This window comes from Natrix helvetica, assembly GCF_964273705.1.
Source record: "Natrix helvetica genome assembly, chromosome: 1".
In the NCBI taxonomy this organism is placed as follows: domain Eukaryota; kingdom Metazoa; phylum Chordata; class Lepidosauria; order Squamata; family Natricidae; genus Natrix; species Natrix helvetica.
Window position 1 is genome coordinate 299,537,169 of NC_138548.1, and position 21,163 is coordinate 299,558,331.

Below are 21,163 nucleotides of genomic sequence, written 5' to 3' on the forward strand. Positions count from 1 at the left end.
TGTCGTCCCCTATCCTGTCCAAAGCACATCATTCTTGCTATCCCAAGCAGGGAAGACAATTCTGAATGGGAAAACCTAACTATATTTAGGTACCATTTTCACATATGCCTACTGGCCACCAGGGGGCCTTTCATTGGCAGAACACTCGGGCCGCCACAGGCGTCCCTGACATGAGTGACATCAAGCAGGCCACGCCCTCTGGCCACACACCGCCCCCCCCTAAGGTCAAACACAACCCTGATGTAGCCCTCAATGAAATATAGTTTGACACCCTTGCTCTAGAATAAACTTGATGGATGCTAGCCTTTGGTCAGTGCCTTGGTTACTCAGTTCAAAGAATGAAGTCCAATTGTCAAATCTCTTCAAAGTACATTGACTGGAAATCACACCACCTAACGTCTATGGAGATTCTTAGTCATCCATGTCATGGTTGTCCGAAAGGTGCTTTTTCAAGAGGCAACTGGACTTTTTTCTTTTTCTTTGAAGACGTTTTGCTTCTCATTGGAGAAGCTTCTTCAGTGCTGACACTTCAGCTCTGACTGAAGAAGCTTCTCGGATGAGAAATGAAGAGTCTTCAAAGAAAAAAAAATAAGGAAGTCCAGCTGCCTCTTGAAAGAGCACCTTTGGGACATTCCACCTAATCTTCAAATGTGCATAAATGCATAAAAGAAGCCTTTCAGTGAAAAATCAATTTACCACCTGAAGGAAAAGATCCCAATCTCTCCACTAGAGGACACTATCACTTCTCCTGATACAAACGATTATCACTTCTGATACAAAAGACAGCCTTGTCTTTTTACAGTTTAGTACCTCAAGAGAACTCTGAATATGCATTTTGCAACTTCCTCAAGAAATGCATTTGAGGTGGGAAACAGACTGTAGCATGCATAATTGTGAAATTATGAGTGTTTTTATGTGCCTTGGAGTCAGTGTTGCATCCTAGCAACTCCCTGGAGTAGTCCCTGCAGTTTTCTTGACAAAATTTCAGAAGTGGCTTGCCATTGCTTTCATTCCAGCACTAAGAGAGATTGGCTGGCTCAAGGTCTTCCAGATGGCTTTATGCCTAAGGTACGACTAGAACTCAAAGTTTCCTGATTTCTAGTCTGTTGCCTTAATCACCACAACAAACTGGCTCTGACTGAATTGCTTTGGGGCCCCAAAATGTGCCGTATTTGCATCTGCCAAAAAATTGTACATCTTGATTTACTCATTTGCAGAGTCTGAAAGCAGAGGGTCAAAATATGGTTTCATTTTCTAGATCCAAAGGACTCCTTTATAGATTTCTTCCTTTTTCTATTAATACTAAAGTTTGAGGAAGGCCAGAGCAAAATTAATTACTGTAGTTCTTCACACTGGCCTTGCCATCTACAGTTCTTCAAAATCCCTTAATTCTCCTATTTCCTTTGCAATTATTAGATTAGGATCAATCCACTGCCTAATCTGGAATGGCTACAGTACTATATGTATTGCCATATCTATAATGGGCACAGCAAAAAAAAAAAAAAAAAAAAAAAATCTTCCAGCCACAATTTATAAGACTACATGGAAAGTGTCAGATACTGGTGCTCCAGGAAACACTTTCCTGTGTCAGTTGATTTTAAACAGCCATTTTTTAAAAAAAGTAACAAATATCTTATCCTTTAGACCTATCTTTGATTCTTCCCAAACCAGGCAAATATTCCATCAGATTATATTCTACCCTGAATCTTCTTCTAAATGGACAATAGTAGCAAAGAAATTCTAAATCTGAAATTAGTACTGACCTGTTTGTATGGCTTCTGTTTCTGTATGTTTTTTGAATTGAGGATTTTGAAACCATTTAATGTTCGCTTCCTAGAGCTTCTAGAAGCAGGTGGCATGTAAGTATAGTTCATAAATAAATAAATGTTTGTAAATGTTCCTTATGGCCACCCGGTTTGAACTTTAGCAGTCATAGAAACATGGATTTTAAAACTCAGGAGGCTCTATTTCAAATACCCAGGATGAGCAAATCTGAATTGACAGCAAATAGTTTTGTATTTTTCAAAATAACTCAGGTATGCTAACAATATAGCTCCTCTTCCAAAAAGTAGCAGAGGTTTTTTTACAGATTTCAGGATTGCATTATATACTTAATCTACCCTAAGCCTTCATACACGATTGTGGCATAAATCAGTTATATTCTGACCACTAAACACTACCCAATATATATTACAGACCATCAGAATAGATTCACGCAACGCATTACATCCTACTCAAACATCTTTTGTGAAACAAGTCTAGAAATCCTGGTCTCCTTTAGCACGACCTTTTTAAGTACCACCTTAGCCAAAGGGCTGAAAGCCTGCACACCATAAGAAAGCCAAAAGTGGCCAAGCCCTCTTGAATCATTGCATTCTCCTCTGGAACAATAACCAGGTCCACAGCAATGTTTATATGTACATCACTAATAAACTGGAAAGTCTTAAGCTTTCACACTTACATGTTTCTATAAAAGAGGCCAATGTAAGGCAAGCTGCTTCATTAGGGTCAATTAGCCATTTCCATTCTATGGGAAACTTAGCTTACGTATCTCCAATATTTGGATGCCTCCAAACACCAAGTAATGAACAAAACACAGATAATTTACCATTCCTTCCACAATGGTGCAAAGAAAGCATTGAAGGCAGGGGTGGGTTCCTGCCAGTTCTAACCTCTTCTATAGAAGAGGTTCCACAAATCTACAGTGCCGTTTAGAACCGGTTCCAGCTCCCTCCCCCTGCCCGTCCGCACATCATCAAGATGAAGAGCGAGAGGAGGAATTCTGGGAGTTGAAGTCCACAAGTCTTAAAGCTGTCAAGTTTGAACACCCCGGGTTTTTTTTCTAAAGGGTTAGGGGTGCAAGGGTCTTGTAACTTGACAGCTTTAAGACTTGCACACTTCAATGCCAGAGTTCCTGAGCCAACATGACTGGAGGAGGAATTCTGGGAGTTGAAGTCCACAAGTCTTAAAGCTGTCAAGTTTGAACACCCTTGGGTTTTTTTTTCTAAAGGGTTAGGGGTGCAAGGGTCTTGTAACTTGATAGCTTTAAGATTTGCGTGCTTCAACTGCCAGAGTTTCTGAGCCAACATTTTGGTTGCTAAGCAAGAGTGTTGTTAAGTGAGTTTCTCTACATTTTACAAGTTGGCCACGCCCACCCAGTCACATGGCCAGCAAGCCACTCCCACAAAGCAGGCCACACCTACAGAAGAGGTTCTAATTTTTTTTTGAAATCCACCACTGATTGAAGGCTATGCTCTCTGAGACTAACATTAATTCAAACCCACCATTTGGGAATGAGTAAAGTATCTCTTCACACTTCTTTGTTCTATGGCTTCCTTAAAAGTCTCTTCAAAGCTTGGCTATGAATAAAAACTGAAAGGAGTATGAGGAGAGCTAACATAGTACTGATCTTTAATTTAGCCACATGATTCCCTACATTCTTGGGCAGCATAATTTAATTTGAACTTAAATTGTCTCCTTCACTTCAAACCCTAAGGAATCTTCTTGGTAAGTGACTAATATCTGGCATGTTTTTCTTAGCAATACTCAGTATTTCACAAAAACAAATCAACTCAGAATAAATATAGATCACCAAGCAACTGCAAAATTGTGTGTGTGCAGGAGAGGGAGAGAGAGCAAGAAGAGGGTAAATGTTGAGATATGTTAATTGCCTAGTTAGAGGCGACTATTTTTAATACCACAACTGTGCTAAGTGCTTCATTTGCAACAGAAATGTTTGCTTGATATATCAGTTCAAATGCTGAGCCAGACAGTTATTGATAGCCCTGTGCTATCAGACCTGTTCCTTGCTTGTTTTGGAGTTTTCTTCCTGCTAGAGAGGAAGAGAATAATTACAATTGCATGTTGGCCTATTCTGTATCCTAATCCAGTTTTTCATATGAGTAAGTCTCTTCCTCTCATATCATAAACTAATTAGAAATCTGTCTAAAAATACACCTGATGAAGCTTTGCAATGCGTGAGGCTTACCATTCCCATTTTGCTCCTTTAACACAAAGGCAAAAAAGAGCTTAGGCACACTAGCAGACTGCATGCCTTGCGCCTCTGAAGCAAAAAAAATTCTTACCTGCCCGAGTGAGAGTCTTGTAAATGGGACACAGATACATCCCTGTGGTCGGAGTCTTGCGGTTGGGGATAGGGACTAGCCAAAGGACAGCCATCTCTGTGTAGAGTTCCTTAGGCTTGGATTCCATTAACTCAAATAATATAGGGTCCCATCGAGCCCCTTCTAGAAATAAGCCATGGATGTAACATCCCACCTCAGGACGCTCAGTGAGTTCACTCACAGATTCCCTCAGTACCTTAATTGGGAAAGTAGAAATTGTATTGTAATTTATATTTTTAACACCTGCATTTTGAGTGATATGTGAGTAGGTTCTTTGAGGTAGTTATTGATAGCGTCACTGACCTTGAAGTCAAAAGAGATGGTGTCTATAGATATCACGGACTTTCTAGCGAAGTTCTGTAATGTTCCTGTTAGAAAAGCTTGTGGGAAGAAGAAGCCACTGATCCAGAAAACTGGTGGTATTCCTTTAGCAATCCATTTATGCAAGAAGTCAATGCGAAGAAGCAGGTCATTCACCCAGGAGGCCAAGGGCTTCAGAGACGGATATGCCTATGGCAAGACAAAAGGCAAAGCACTTTTTCAATAAACTGACCTTTAAGCAAGTGTGTTTCTTTCTCAATATTTGAACATTTGCGGTTATGAGACAAGCAATAAAAATAACTCTCGAAGTGACTTTTATCAAGTTTGTTCTGCCTTGGTTTGTGCATGATATATAGTCTGATTTTGTGCACCTTTAAAATATCCGATCAACCACCACAGCTGGAAACTGGAATGAGAGCATTTTTATAGGATGACTTCATGAATACAGAAATTGCTGTACCTATGAAAACACTGCTTAGTATTTACCTTACTCTTCCACATCTCTGGGACAGCGTTGTTGTACAGGCTGTTGGACATCAACTCCAGCTGGGAAGACATTACTACTAAGCCTTTAAGAGCTTTGAGCAGATCTTTTAGACTCTGTGCAATTACTTGTAGCAAACGGTTGTATCTGTTCAAAAGCAAGATAATTTCAAAGCAAATTAATCTATTAATGTTAACTCCCAATGTACTTCATTGAAATTCTATGCATTTTCACATTCTTTTAAGATTCTCCGAACTTTTGTATAACTGTCACAGAATCAGAGCTACATGTGGGTCTTTATATATCAGCAGGACACACAATAAGCTCTGACAGCATTCAGTTGCAAATATATGCAGCTGTCCAGAGAAGCCAAATGGATAGAAAACAAGTTTCAATCTGTAGATTCAGTTTCAGTTAACTACAGTACTGTGGTGCTTCATAAGAGTTATACATTATGGGGAATATTGGGTCTCAGATCAGACTGTGTTGATATATGGCTACAGAAAATAATCCCTCCATACTATGGATCAATTCATAAAAAGAGTCTGATTTTGGAAACCGTTCCAACTTATACTGCAATTTTCACCATCATCACCATTTTTCTACTATCTCAGATAATTGCTCAGTGAATATTTTGTGTAGGCAACATGAAGGGATTTTTTTCTTTCTTGAGCATCGAGTTCCATGGCATGGGAACCAGAGGGAGCATCAGGCATAGCAACAGCAGCTCTACTACTTTTCCATATGCCTGGAGACTCAAAAGATGGAACCATGTTTTTTTTTTCATTCTGAGCAAAGCAGAGAAAGTCTGCAGAGGGCAGACCCCAGTCAGAAATGGGGTAAAGAGTCATGTGTGCTCCATCACTGGAGGTTTTCAAGAAAAGATTAGACAACCACCTATGCAGGGTGGTATAAGGCCGTGATGGAGAACCTATGGTGCGCGTGTCACAGGTGGCACACAGAGCCCTGTCTGGGCACATTTCTGGCCTCTGTAGGGCCTCCGGAGCCCAGAGCCCGGGGGAGGCCATTTTCGCCCTCAAGGAAAGCCTCCCGAGCCTGGGGAGGGCGAAAACACCCCCTCCTCGTCGTGGTGCAGGAGGTCAAGTAGGCCACACCCAACAGGGCCACGCCCACCCAGCAACCAGGCAGAGAACTGGTTGCTAAATTGCATTATGGGTGGACAGACAAGTGCTCAATTTCGGCACATGAGGAACAAAAGATTAGCCATTACTGGTATAAGGACTCCTGCTGTGGACTAGAAGATCTTGGAAGACGTTTCCAGCCTGATGATTCTATGATTCCTTTGGTAGTTTTAATTGACAATTTTATCCAAATACAGAAAGCACAATGAATGCGTGGACTGTACCTGATCACCTCCTGTGTCAGAACAGTATTCATAGATTCCTCATACAGCACAGGATATTTCAGCAACACTTCGTGCAAGTCAATGGGCTGAGGTACTTTCTGCAATATATCATTTGAGGTCTCCTCTACAATCTAGACAACAGACAAAATTGTGGCAGAAAATGTCAGAGGAATCTCAGGGTTGGATGACAGGAAGAGTTTTCCTCAAAAGGAAATGAGATTATCTAGATTACATTCAGAATTGCAACTGGGCTTTAGGGTCATATAACCTATCCCTCTGTTTCCTCCTTCAGTAGCAATGAGTTGATTTCTAGAATTTCAACCTAGAATTTGTATAGGTTCTTAAAACATGGGATCCTACGACCAGGGGCTGCATTTCAAAGAAACAGTAAATATTGAACACTGAAAAATTATGCAAGTCATGTTGAATAATTTCATTGCATAATTCTTCAGTCATGTCCAAGAGCTGTGTCTGTCATACACCTCAGCTATCTGTCACTGGAAGCAACATTTTACTTAAACTCTGGCTTCTGACACTACTACACATGTATGGCCTCTTACTTGTCAGTCCTCTCTTCCCAGCCGTACAAAACAAGTTTACAAACCTCCTCCCTGCTTTGTCCTCCTGCAGCTGAAGTCTTTGGCTGAAGCTGGATAATTGCAGCAAGCAGTGCGTAGGTCTCATTCTGAGCAAAGGTGATGTTGGCATTGTCATGCAATCCAAAGATTTCTGGCATATCATTAAGGGGAAGGGTCTTGATGTACTGGATGTACCCCTTGGGGAGGGGGATGGAAACAAGTCAAGATGGAAGGAGAAGAATGAATATTTTTAATAGACAAGGCAGAAATGAAATAAGCTGCTCAGTAAGTGTGATAGTGTGTGTTTCCGGCACAGCTAATCAACCAAGATACGCACCTGAATGTGACATGAGGACAAATGGTTAGGCTGGTCACCCTAGTTTTAATTAAAATTTATACATTGGAAGAAGCTTTCAAATGGGAGCTTAACCGTTTGAAAGCTTGGACAGACAAAAATCTTTTTGAACCTATAATTCAAACTATGTAGACTTAAAGGAACAAACTTAATTTTCTGCATAGCATTATAAAAAAGCTTTGCTCCAGTTAGGCTGGACTCCTAGGATTTTTACAAACATCCATACAGATTCCCTTGGCAACCACATGGAAGGGGATTCTCTGTTATTTATTTATTTATTGAACAAATAAGTTGCCCATCTCGCCTAAATTTCCAAGTGGTTTGTCTGTGGTTGTTGTTGTTTTTTTTACTTCCAATCACCCCTTCAGTTCTAGGATTTCTCAGTAATTTTCTGTTCTATTATTGGGATCTGACTCTCTTTAGTCATTTGGGCTTAGACAAGGTCAGTTTGTCTATTTTTTTTTCTTTAACTTACATTGAGGTCATAAGAGGTATTTATCTGCTTGTAGATTCCAGAATCAGAATAAGAAAACTCTGCATTTAGAACACTTGGATTATAGAAATCTTCCAAAACGTTCATAATGCAGCGTCTGTCCCAATCATCAGTCACTCGGCCTCCGTAATTAATTTCACCAGCAGTGTACTTCAAAACCTGCAAAGCACCAGAGCACAGAAAGCATTGATCGTAGTTATAGCCAATATTTTCAAACAAAAACCTCACCAGTTAACAATAAAATTCAATATACAGCAAATCAGCAGATCCTTTTTCTAGGCAGGTCTCACCAGACAGATTTTCTATATTTTGAAAAAAAACAACACTATTTACAAAGTTAAAGCATCATCATACACATACGTGCAGGTCAACTTTGCTGCACATTTCATCTACCTAGGACCTCTTCCAAAAAGGAAAATATGCCAGCCAGATTCCCACAACATTGAATTCCAGTTGAAAACTCAGAAGTCTCTTGCAGCGCCCGGTCGATTTGCTCAAATCACAATCAAATATCTCAAACGCTACTCTACCTCCGTGTTATTAAGCAAATATTATTTTGTTCTTGTCAGAAATGGCTTTAGAAGTTATAAGGCAGCCTGACTTCATATAATGTTGATTAATAATCACTGTTTATTGCTATATTGCCTACCTGAAAACTTGCACATTTGGTTATAGCATTCATAATTATAATTATAGCTATTTCAAAGCAATCAACATTAAATTAAAGAGTTCCTGCATTTTCCAAGATCTAGTTCTCTAATCTCAGCTAAGGCTACCTGTGGTGCTTCCCTAGTACAATGGTTGCAACATTTGCAGAAGTTTTTTTTTAAAAATACTACTTTTCTTAATTTCCCCAAGCTACCCATTTTATTGCACTATTTCATTTATTTGTTTATTTTTTTACAAATTCACGGAGGCACTATTTAATCATTTTTGCTATCTCTTGAGGTAGAAAGAAAAGCATTATTCCATTAGGTAGGGAATAGCACCTGCATTCCGTATACACTTTTATTGCACCATTTCTTGATTTTATTAGCCTGAAGTGCTACAAACCAAACATCTTAAGTAAGATAAAGAAAAAAATAGTACATAGCTAAACAAGTTATGTTTCTGCAAAAGATCCAGCTGGATTCAGAAATAGGACAAACTTTTCGCTTCGTAAATTCTCATGCTTCTGCTTCATTTCACCCTTTGCAAGCCTAGGGAGCCTACCTTGTAAGGGATTTCTTCATATTCATCCAGAAACATTTTCAGCTGGCTGATGCAAATGCGCAGATCTCCATCGGTGAACTCATACGGAATATTGAAACCCAGTGGCCCAAACTTTCTCCTTTCTAGTGCATTGCCATGGAACAGGCAAAGAGAAAGGAGCAAGGATTTGAATTCGCTAACCTGCAAAACACAAACAACATCTCTTGTGATTCTAAAAAGCCACAACTAAAATGTTATGGTGCATGCATATGAATGTTTAGGTTGGGGTTTTTTTTTAGTGCCTATTTCAGACTTTGTAGAATGAAAGGGTAAATGCCTTTTTCTGAACTCCATTCCAAACAAAGGAATATACTTCCATGAGGATAAACTGTTGACAAAGGAGAAATAGGGAAATAATAATGAAAGGTTCGAATGAGAACAGGACCAAGAATTCCTCTGTATTCTATGTATTACTTCCACAACAGCAGATGCAAGAAACACTGAACCTGTTCTGGGTAAACCAAAGTTGTGAAAGGAAGAGAGCACTAAGGGGTTTTTTTGGGAGGGGAGGAGGAGTCTAGGAGTAGGGAAGGATAGGATTCCTTACTTTGATACAGGAGTTCAAGAAATCATTGCTCAGGCTACTGTAAGACTTCAGCAGGTTAGCTTTAACTCCTCGAGGGGGCTCAATGGTCATCTTGGATCCATTCTGGAGGATGGACACTGGAAACTTGTTACTTGGCAAACTGGTCAACCAAAGTCGGAAATCTCGGTGTACCTGAACCAGAAAAATGGATGCAGGACATCAGTAACCTGAAACCAAACTTTTAGAAAGTAATTTTTCTACTGGAATCCACTTTCTCTCTCATCAGAAAAGTCCTTGTTGAACAGACATATATAAATGTTTCTCTTTAGTGGGAAATAAAATAAGTTATTCATCCTAAATAATTTCTCCTATTTTAGAAAGCATGGAAAGGTCTAAAAAATAGATTGGAATAGTTTTCCTAGCCTTCTAGGGCAGGGGTGTCAAACTTAAGGACTAGGGGGCAGATACTGCCATGGGGTATTTAGATCTGGTCTGCGGGACCACCATGGAAACAGCGAAGGACCGGCCTATGGTGCTTCTGCCTGTGAAAATGCAGTTGGGAGCCCCTTTTCACTGGCAGAGCGATTGGGCCACCACAAGCACCCATAACATGACTGACATTGAGCTGGCCACGCCCACCCTGGGCTCCGAGTTCCAACACAATCCTGTTGCGGCTCTCAATAAAATTGAGTTTGATACCCCTGTTCTAGGGATAGGTTTGGATATATTTTATTTTCTTACTGAAAATATACATTGGGTTAGCAACCAATGATTGAAGAAGAATATTTATTAACACTGTCCAACCTTTGGAAGAAAACCGTTTTCATTCTGGGAACAAGAAATATAAAATCAGAGTTTCTGTGCCTAGGTCAGCAATAAGCAATCTTTCTACACTAGGCAAACACACAGAGATAATAGAGTAGAAATTTCTGTTTCTTTCTCCGTAATAATGTCAGTTTAAATTGTCAAAATCTTTGCAACTTCTCTTATCCCTGCAAAAAAGCTGTTACAAATTTTGACATCAAATTAAAGTATGGGGGGGGGGACAGCAGTGAGCACAGCAGTGGTGGGTTCCTGCTGGTTCGCACTGGTTCGGGCGAGCCTGTTGGTCAATGAACCCGGAAGTAAGTTCCTGACCCGGCCGTGTCACTCACTTGCTCTCCCCCGCCCGTCCAGAAGCCGCTCCATTGCTCACTCCCCCCCCCCCCACTGAGTGGGGTGGGGAATCCTCCCGTTCCTCCTGTCAGCGATCTTTTGCGAAGGGAAACAGTTCTGAGAGGGGGGGAAAGCCTCACATCGAAAACAGCGCTGAGTGGGGTGGGGAATCCTCCCGCTCCTCCTCTCAGTGATCTTTTGCGAAGGGAGGCTTCTCAAAATGGGACGCCCCCATCTTTGCGCCCTTCAATCCGTCTCTCTCTCTCCCTCTGCCCTCCCCCAATGGCTCAGAAACGGGGGGAGGAAGAGAGAGAGAGAAAGAGTGACACACAAAGGGGGGAAATTGGGAGACGCTCTCTCTAAATACTGACGCCCTCTGCTTTTGGGGGGAAAGGCAGCGATCTCAGGAGGGGAAAGGAGAGGAGGGTCCTTGGTGAACCTCTACCCGCTATTCTCCCTATCCCAGTTAAGCCAGCTCGGTTTGGGACCCAGCCTTTCTAACTTCACTTGGGATCTTCTAACATCCCACTCCCACCCGGTCACATGGCCAGCAAGCCACTCCCACCCGGTCACATGGCTGGCAAGCCACTCCCACCCGGTCACATGGCCGGCAAGCCACTCCCACCTGGTCACATGGCTGGCAAGCCACTCCCACAAAGCAGGCCACACCCACAGAGTAGGTTCCAAAAAATTTTGAAACCCACCACTGGAGCACAGGTATTTGCAGCGCTCCCCCTTCAGCCTTGAAGTGCGGGGCACAATCTTCCCAAATGAGGGGAAACTTATTTTCAATGCTAAACTATTAAAGAGAGGCAGTTTAAGTCCATATGCATCTCACCTTATCAGGGTTAATGCCTTCAATGAGTCTCTCCAAAGAAGGCATCCAGCTTGGAGCCAAGTGGCAATTTTGAAAGAAGATCCACTTCCCTCGCTCCATAGCACTGCGCATCATGGCTTCTGCTCGTGGTCCCTAAATAACAGAGACTGACATCTGAGCAAAGCGCACGGCTTCCCACCATACACACCGTGACTTGTTCTTCACCATTGGAAGGATAAGCACATCCCTCCCTCCCCCCAATTCTTTACAATTTTAAGTACAGTTTATTTTTTCCCTTTGCCTTTTTACTGACTTAATATAAACATAAAAAGAATAAAAACAAAACCAATGACACAGAATATTATATCATCAGGTACAATTCGGGTGGGGGCATGCTAATTCTCCAAATCTATGACTAGGAGAAGAAAATTCAACAAGAGGGGCTTCTTAGCTTTCAAAGATTTTGTGCAGTTACATTTATTAGAAAGCGGAGGAAAGCATAAAGTGTTGGCTAAAGGAAACCAAAATAGTTTCAGTCCAGGCACTAAATAGAACTGAAACCTACCAGTACACAGTGTGGTGTTTTCTAATAGATAGGAAAGATTTTTGGTACCCAATCGCTTCAGAATAATAATAACAAACTATCCTCTGTATTCTAAATTAAGCTGTGATATCAGAGAATGATTAGCTATACATCAAGTTGTTTTTGGAGAATGTATCAAATTAGCCTGAACTACAGCAAAAGTACAGGCGTTCTTATACTTACAATTCATTTAGTAAGTGTTCGAGTGTTTAGTTAAGTGTTACAGCGCCACTGAAAAAAGTGCCTTGTGACCGTTTTTCACACTTATGACCATTGCAGCATCCCCATGGTGACGTGATGAAAATTCAGATGCTTGGCAACTGACGCATGTTTGTGACGGTTGCATTGTCCTGGGGTCATATGATCCTCTTTTAAGACCTTCTGACAAGCAAGGTCAATTGAACAATTGTGTGGCCAACTTAACACCTGCAACAGTTCACTTGACAACTTTGTCTGAAGTGGTGTAGGGTTTCCTGCCTAAGCAAGGAGTTGGACTAGAGGACCTCCAAGGTCCCTTCCAACTCTGTTATTTTATTCTATTCTAGAATATTCTAACTGTGTCAGGAAAGGTCATGAAATAGGACAACATTCGCTTAACAACAGAAATGTTGGGCTCAACTGCGGTCATAAGTTGAGGACTACCTGTAAAAAGTCAGTACATAATGCTGGGGAAAGAAATGGATTCAAACATCACTTGGCCCAGAGTCTCTTTGACACCTGAAGAATCACAGGTGCCTCTGAGCCTGCCTGGAGCTTATAGAAACCCGATTGTGGCAGGAGTATATTTTATACAGCCTTTCAGAGGATGAACATAACCCGGTCTGGACCTGTAAGTTTGCTTGAAAGGGTAAGCGCTTCCGTGTGAGCTCTTACTTGTCCCTGTCCAAGAGAAATTGCTGAGAGTTTCTTGGAAAACTTCATTTCTTCAGCAAATTTATAAAGATCGGCAGCTGGGTCTGTGCCTGGAGAGAGGACGAATATCAACGGGGTGGTAGAAGTAGACTCCTTAAAGACCACCGAGAGGTTTGCAGTCTGAAATATATAAAAAAGAGTTACTTGTTTACTGTTATTGCCTAGAATAGTGATGGCTATCCTTTTGGCCATCGTGTGCCAAAAGCGGGAGGAGTGCAGGGGGTTGTGAGTGGGCGTGGCCACAGCCATAATTCTATGCATGCGACACCCCCCCGCTCTTGCGCATGCGACCCCTGCTGTCCCCCCACTTTTGGCACGCGATGGACCCATTTTTCGCCCTCCCAAGGCTCCAGAGGCTTTCTACCAGCCTGGAGAGGGCGAAAATGCCCTCCCCGCCCCCTTGGAGGCCCTCTGGAGGGCAAAAAACCAGCCAAAAACGAAGGCCGAAGTCAGCTGGCCAGTGCATGCTGGAGCTGACAAGGCAACGCCTCACATGCCCTAACAAATGGCTCCGCATGCCACCTGTGGCACACGTGCCATAGGCTCCCCATCATGGGCTCAGAACTTCTTCCAGTGCTTTCATCTATTGGGAGGAGGAAGGCTGGGCAAGGAAAGAGAGACACGGGACCAGAACAGGAGGCCAAAGTCTTGTCAACCAAAATTTCTGTCACCTCTGCTGTTCAGCCTCTGTGTATGTGATTAAGCACTATTGGCTACCTGTGGTTCAATAAAGCTCTGCCCCAAGTTAGCAGCCACAAAATCCTGCATCGCATTGGTGACTTTGTCCCCTCGCAGACAGCGCAGGACTAACAGTTTTTGAAAAGAATCCAGCTCGGTGTCCCATATGCCTGGCAGAGGCTCCCTGCAAAAAATAGAAGGGCTTACGTTAGGTCTAGACTAAAGACAAGGGTTGACCACCGGATGACATTTCTCAAGTGCTTTTCTGAACATAATTACTATCGTAAATGGATTTTAATTAAGAATAACCACCGCATACACGAGCTATGTGCTGGCCTAGTATGGCTGATCTCAGAAAGTTTAGCAGGATCAGACCTGATTATGGGACTGTCAGGGAATCTTGCTTGGTAGATTAGATTGGAAAATTGCAATTCTACTCTGGGAGACATGGCAGTAAAACACATTTATATTACTGTCAGAAAAACCCGTAACTATGTTCTTGAAGTTAACAGAAATCACACTTAACGCAAGGGGTACCTTAATTTGAACTAGTGTTAAACGATAGTGTTACTGGCAAATGTAGCAAATCTGAAGATTGAAAGTAAAATTACCTGTGAGGTTCAGCACTGTCAAAAATTGTGCGAAACCCAGACAGGTTTGCCACAAAGTCATCTGCAAATGAGGAGAAATTATGCAAGTTGGTTAAGGCCAGGATATCATTCCATGCTCTTTCATATAGCCAGGCCGGAGCTGGATTATCTCGCATGATCTTTATAGTGCCACCAGAAATAAGGTAACGCCATTCCTCCTGTGCGTTGAAATTAGAAAAAGATATAGAGGGTTGCCTGTGTGTGAAGGTTTGTTGTGAGTGACAATTGTTTATTATACTCATTTTTGGTCTTTGCATTCACCTCTGTAGCATAAATATATGGAAATGTTCTCTTTTTGATCCTATAAATCTAAACATTTATAAAACTTTTTATAGAGCACATTCAGTGGTGGGATTCAGCCAGTTCGCACCTGTTCGAGAGCAATTTGGAGAACCGGTTGTTGGAAGAAATCTTATTTTGTTGGGTTTTTTTGCACTTTACAGGGCTAATCCTGTAAGGGAAGGAAACATTCTGGTGTTGTTTCTAGCCTAATCTTTATTGCCCTGCTTACAGAAACTGCCTCTCCGGTTAACCTTTATTACATTGTAACAGCGAAGGCGAAACGCCCATCGATGTGAGTGACATTGAGTTGGCCACGCCCACCCAGACACATGACCACCAAGGCCACCTACCCAGCTGGTCATTAGGGCAGAGAACCGATGGTTACATTATTTGAATCTCACCCAGGGGTGGGTTCCTGCCAGTTCTAACCTCTTCTACAGAAGAGGTTCCTCAAATCTACAGTGCCGTTTAGAACCGGTTCCAGCTCCCTCCCCCCGCCCATCCGCTCAACATCAAGATGAAGAGCGAGAGGAGGAATTCTGGGAGTTGAAGTCCACTAGTCTTAAAGCTGTCAAGTTTGAACACCCCTGGGGTTTTTTTTCTAAAGGGTTAGGGGTGCAAGGGTCTTGTAACTTGACAGCTTTAAGACTTGCACATTTCAATGCCTGAGTTTCTGAGCCAACATGACTGGAGGAGGAATTCTGGGAGTTGAAGTCCACAAGTCTTAAAGCTGTCAAGGTTGAACACCCCTAGGGTTTTTTTTTCTAAAGGGTTAGGGGTGCAAGGGTCTTGTAATTTGACAGCTTTAAGACTTGCGTGCTTCAAATGTTTCTGAGCCAACATTTTGGTTGCTAAGCAAGAGCGTTGTTAAGTGAGTTTCACCACATTCTGCAGGTTGGCCACACCCACCCAGTCACATGGCTGGCAAGCCACTCCCACAAAGCAGGCCACACCTACAGAAGAGACTCTAAAAATTTTTGAAACCCACCATTGATCCCACCACTGAGCACATTATACTCTGTGTGATTAGTAGAAACTATTACTTCTTGACCAGTTATTAATGCATATACATATTCCTTCTATTGTAGCCAGAAATTAGATTAAAGACTTAGTTCATGGTAGCTGGGCTCAAGCTCAGAATGCCATTTGTGAAGGAGATCTCTCTTATTTTCTCACTAATATTCTTCCAGAAGGTTCCAGTTTATAATCTGATTTACTATTTATATTAACGGATGTTTTCCATGTGTTAACCATCTTAGACTGCCTATTCTTGTGTTCAGATGCATTTTACAGCCATCTATAAGCCCTTAACAGAAGATGCCCTTATTCTTACCATGTCTATTTTGCCTTCATTCATCATGATCCGGATGCACACCAGGAATGCAAACATGAGCTTATGTTTCTCAAAGAGGCTGCGACAAACATTGCTGTAGAGGCTAAAGGTGAGGTACTTATTGATATTTGCAATCCGCTTCTTCAGAGTATCTGAAAGCAGTAATTCACAAAAGAATGCAGAAAATGATGCAGACTTAAAGCAAAGTCTTAGGAGAGATTATTATCCAAAAAGGTCCATGCAAGCAAGAGTGTTCTTTGAAGTTTGGCCTCATCCTTATGGTCATGCACAAACCCTTTAGGAGAGAACTCATACTGCTGAAGATGCCAAACTTTTTAAAATAATCTATTCGTCTGGAATTTTAATCATAAGGGTAGCTTTTAGAATAGTGAGGGGAAAAAATAGCATGTGAACAGACACCGTAAAACACCCATGTCGACATAGTACACATATTGCAGACTGAATGCAGCCACCATCATTGCTTCTGATACCTTAATATTTGTAATATTTCAATGGAGGCAGAAGAGCGAACAGACATTAAGCGCATTCAGAAAGTCTTCAGAACCCATTCACTTTTGTCACTTTTGTTATGCTGCAGCCTATTCCACAGTTGATGAAATTAATTTTTTCTCATTAGTCTACACTCAGTACCTTGCAGTGACAAAGTGAAAACAGAATTTTAGAAATGTCTGTAAACGTATTCAAAAGAAAAAAAACCTGAAACATCACATTGGCGTAAGCAAGGTCTGTTTTCCTCCAGACATAACATTTAGAATTGAGGCCAAACAGTTTAATCTTAGTTTCATCAGACCAGAGAATCTTGTTCCTCACAGTTTGAGAGTCCTTCAAGGGGCTTTTTTGCAAACTTCAAGTGGGCTTTCATGTGCTTTGCACAGAGGAGAGGATTTCATCTAGCCACTCTGCCATAAATCCCAGATCAATGGAGGGCTGCAGTGATGGTTGCCGTTCTGGAATTCTGTCTCATCTCCAAACAGGATCTCTGGAGCTCAGTCAGAGTGACCATTGGGTTCTTGGTCATCTCTCTTTCTAAGGCCCTTCTCCTCTGATTACTCAGTTTGACTGGGCAACCAGCTCTTGGAAGAGTTATGCCAAACTTCTTCCATTTGAGAATTATGGAGGCCACTATGCTCTTGGGAACCTTTAGCACAGCAGAAATTTTATAGTAACCTTCTCCAGATCTGTGCATTCTAATAATCCCATCTCTGAACTCTGCAGGCAGTTCCTTTGACCTCACTGCTTTTGCTCTGCTACAGTATCCATTGTCAGCTGTGAGGCCTTCTATAGCGAAGCGTTGCCGTTCCAAATCATATCCAATCAATTTAATTTACCACAGGTGGACGCTAAACAAGGTGTAGAAACATGCCAACAATGATCAAAAGGGAAGCATCAGAGCTACAATTCAAGGGTTTGTTGCAAAGAGTTTGAATACTTATGCTAATGGGATATTTCCGTTTTTTCTTTTTAATAAATTTACAGACATTTCTAAAATTCTGTCTTTGCTTTGCCATAGTGGGGTACTGAGTATAGATTATTGAGAAGAAGAAGAAAGAATTTCAACAACTGTAGAATCAGGCTGCAGCATAAGAAAATTGACAAAATGCAGGGGGAGGGGTGAATACTTTCTGAATGCACTGTATATGAATATTCAGTCCCTTATGTAATGCATCAATTGTTATTCAGACCATGCAGAGACCTACACCGTTCTGGATGGGAAAGGATAGGTATTATATACAAGTAGTTATTTAAAATACCTGCTCTCTCCGAGTTTGAAATTCCTGTTAGAAATATATTGAGGAACCACTCCAAGGAATATTGGTACATGGGATCAACATTGGACAGGTCTGAGACACAGAAGAAGAGGATCTGGGTGCGGACAGCCACAGGGACATACTCCAGCCGAGTGATATCAATATCTTTCTCGGTCTGCTCAGCTGCCTTTACTTTGGCCTGTGGGAGATTGAAAGACAAACGGAATTGCAAATGTATCTTAAGTCAAAAGAAACAAGTGATTTGAGAGGGGAGCCTAAATAAGAACCTGGATTTCTCCTGCTTTTAATTTGGATGCTTCCAAAACTTTGATGAGCTCCAGGTCATCCACAGGGTTGCCCTCAGAAGAGCTCAGACGGTACAGAATTTGGTCTTCAATTTCCTTCAGTTCCTGTTGCATCTTGGCATTGCTGACAATCAGCTGGTTCTTGGCTTCTTCTAAGTCGGGACGTTCTTCCGCTACCACCTGACCTAGCAACTGGTCCTCTAAGCCACTGTAATTAAGTAAGCAAGCAACTAAGCAGAGTGGTCAAAGAATAACATGAAAATAAAACAAAAAGAAACATTTTAGTTATCCATTAATGACCGCAACAGTTTGATTCGATATCTAATATAGGAGAGAGTAATTTGTCATTACCTGGGAGATAGGGTGAAGTTAATCAGGGTAAGCTTTGTTGATAACTCTGGGGTGTAATGGGGATTAGGAAGGTTGGTAGTGATGTACAAGTTGAAATCATCGTGATATGGGATCACTGTGTCGCCCAGCTTCAATACTATGCTGCCCTGCTGTTTATAAGTCTATACAAACAGGGGAAGATGAAAAAGAGAGAAGGTGATGCAGGAGCAATAAGACTTAATTTTAATATCATGATTTTCTGATATTAAATCCCTTAATGGGGAAGGGATGACAATACATGTGTTTGCAACTGCTGCAAATAAGTCTAATCTGCATTTATTCTTTTATATTTTTCTTAAATTTTATTTTCTATGTTTTCCATGCTTACTTTTATCTTTATTTTTTTTAATGGTAAAAATTAGGATATTAAAAATCTGAATTTTAACAGTGAGATCTGTCCATCTCATTTAGAGGAAAATATCATTTGGGATGAATCAATCTATGTGGTTGGGGTGGAGATTCATGGTCAAAAGTGAATGCCTGGTTCCCAGCTATTCGGATAAGAGGCAGATTACTGATAATTTGTGCGCCTCAGCATGAACCTTGTATTTTACTCCATTATCTCATTGTAAACTACTTGGTACAATAACAATATTAGCAGATTGTTATGAAGAAAAATATCAGATAGTGAAAAAAATAAGGAATTCCCTTCTGCACAAAATTCAGCTGCAATATGTAACATTCTAGTCTTGATTCATTCTCTCTCTCTCTCTCTCTCTCTCTCTCTCTCTCCCCCTCTCTCCCTCCCTCCCTCTCTCTCACACACACACACAAACACACACACACACACACCTACCTCCCAGCAAACTGGCCTTAAAGATGTGAGGGGAGACTGGAATATAGTTTTATACTAATTTCAGCATTACTTTAGACCTGCTTATCCAATGGTGGCTGCTGAGAAACAGCCAATTCCTGATAACCTTATAAACACACAAACACACACGGGGGGGGGGGGGTGTCACCTGTTTCAATATCACAGGTTCAAGAGCTGGATCTAGTTCTTCCCCTACGTTCTCCAAGAGAAATGGCTTCCCAAAACGAATGGCATTCTCTAAGCTACGTAGGAAATCCCGGTCACTGAGCTTGCATGTATCTAGCCCACTATCTTTTTCCTGAAAAACAGCAGAGTACAAAGAAACTCAGTAGAGGTAGAATCAGATGACTGATTTATGCAAGTGGAAAGGAACAAAGACAAGACATGGATCAAAATGGGTTTGTAGGTGGAGAGAAAGGATCAATGTATTGATGTAAATTTTGATATTGCATGGAACATAACACAAACGTATAGTGAATGAAATAAGGGACCATGCTATTGCAAAGTTCCGAAGACTGGTTTCAGAAGGTGTAAACTAATTGAAAAATTATAGCAAATAAAGTAATTACAGTCACTCTGCATATTACTGCTTCTCATCACCATGATCTTTGAACATAGCTGAAATTGATTTTCTACCTTAGCAATTCTAGAACATGTTTTTGCACCTAGGGAAGTCAAAAAGAAAACGATGAAAATGAAGATAAAAGTTAAATAAAAATATGTTATAAATAATCAGCAGTTCAATTATAGCAGAATATAATTTTCTAGTGTAAGATTTGTCATTTGTAAGTTAAACTTTTTAAGAGGAAGAAATAACAAGTGTTTATAGGAAGAAGCCTTTAATGCAAGCTAGAAAAACTCCTTTGGTACAAATGAATGTGTTTAATAATATCAACAGGGAAGGTTTACCAAGTTTTTTATCCATTTGTTGGCTTGTCCCTGTGGATCTATAAACAGAGTCCAGCGTTGAGAAAACTGTGTAATCATACCATTTTCCACAGATAAAGTATCATTAGGTAAACCTGCAATCTGCATACGAAGAACATAAAACACATGTTTGCTATGCATCAAGATAAGCTAAATCTTGTAAAGTACACACATTATGTAAATTACATGCTAATGGAAGAGAAATCAAAAAGATGAGTAGAATTTTACACCACACTGTAATGTTATCCTTTGATTCACTGTAAAGTTTTTATTGACAACAGAATAACTAAAGATGTCCCTGCACAGCTTTTATTTCTTGAGTGGGACAGGTTGTTTCAAACCGAACAACTGAATATGCTCAGTTAAGGTTCAGTTAAGATACTCTCTGGCTGGTCCACATGAATGACAGGAGCCAGTAGAGCTTCTAGTATACAATATATCCAAGGAAAAGGCATCCATATTTTCCAGAAATACTGCAATGGTCCATATTACAGAGAGACTGATCTCTTAACTAATCTTCAAATCTTTTGAATAAAATGAATAATTTAGGTTTATGATGGTCCAAATATAATTTATTTCCTTGTTTTGATTTATTCTTGATCAAGTCCAAGCAAACCATATTGGAGATTTTTTGTACCGAAGGATTCATCTGATGTTATTCCAATGAATCAATGCCCAGCTGGCATATTGAAATAACAGTATAGAGCCTCTCAAGGAGGCATCAATTCTAGAAGGTATGGAAATCACAATACCAAATAACTGAGGGCATCAACATCAATACTGCTTCTCAGTGTAATTTCTTCAATATTTTCAATTAAGTAGAATGTATAAAATTTCTGAAACTTTTTAAAATCTCCCTGAATTGTTCTTTTGTATGATCACTCTCTAGGATTCACACCAGAGGTGGTATTCATCAGGTTCTGACCAGTTCTGGACAACCAGTAGTGAAATTTTGAGTAGTTTGGAGAACTGGTAAATACCACCTCTGACTGGCCCCACCACCATCTATTTTCTGCCTCCCGAGTCCCAGCTGATCAGGAGGGAATGGGG

The 21,163-nt window shown here is 40.9% G+C and overlaps 1 protein-coding gene across 1 annotated transcript in view; it reads right to left on the reverse strand.

The window, feature by feature from the left end:
• Positions 1 to 21,163, reverse strand: part of DNAH1 (dynein axonemal heavy chain 1) — a 201,851-nt gene that overhangs the window by 2,548 nt on the left and 178,140 nt on the right. The window contains exons 61-78 of the mRNA XM_081935349.1: positions 20,096 to 20,215; positions 19,335 to 19,484; positions 18,334 to 18,494; positions 17,965 to 18,190; positions 17,681 to 17,876; positions 15,909 to 16,060; positions 14,255 to 14,451; positions 13,683 to 13,827; positions 12,927 to 13,085; positions 11,492 to 11,623; positions 9,520 to 9,690; positions 8,934 to 9,113; positions 7,704 to 7,880; positions 6,900 to 7,070; positions 6,296 to 6,426; positions 4,932 to 5,076; positions 4,428 to 4,634; positions 4,086 to 4,320 (exon numbers count right to left, since the gene is read on the reverse strand). Of these exons, the coding sequence (XP_081791475.1) occupies positions 4,086 to 4,320; positions 4,428 to 4,634; positions 4,932 to 5,076; positions 6,296 to 6,426; positions 6,900 to 7,070; positions 7,704 to 7,880; positions 8,934 to 9,113; positions 9,520 to 9,690; positions 11,492 to 11,623; positions 12,927 to 13,085; positions 13,683 to 13,827; positions 14,255 to 14,451; positions 15,909 to 16,060; positions 17,681 to 17,876; positions 17,965 to 18,190; positions 18,334 to 18,494; positions 19,335 to 19,484; positions 20,096 to 20,215 (3,055 nt within the window). The remainder of the gene's footprint in view (positions 1 to 4,085; positions 4,321 to 4,427; positions 4,635 to 4,931; positions 5,077 to 6,295; positions 6,427 to 6,899; positions 7,071 to 7,703; positions 7,881 to 8,933; positions 9,114 to 9,519; positions 9,691 to 11,491; positions 11,624 to 12,926; positions 13,086 to 13,682; positions 13,828 to 14,254; positions 14,452 to 15,908; positions 16,061 to 17,680; positions 17,877 to 17,964; positions 18,191 to 18,333; positions 18,495 to 19,334; positions 19,485 to 20,095; positions 20,216 to 21,163) is intronic.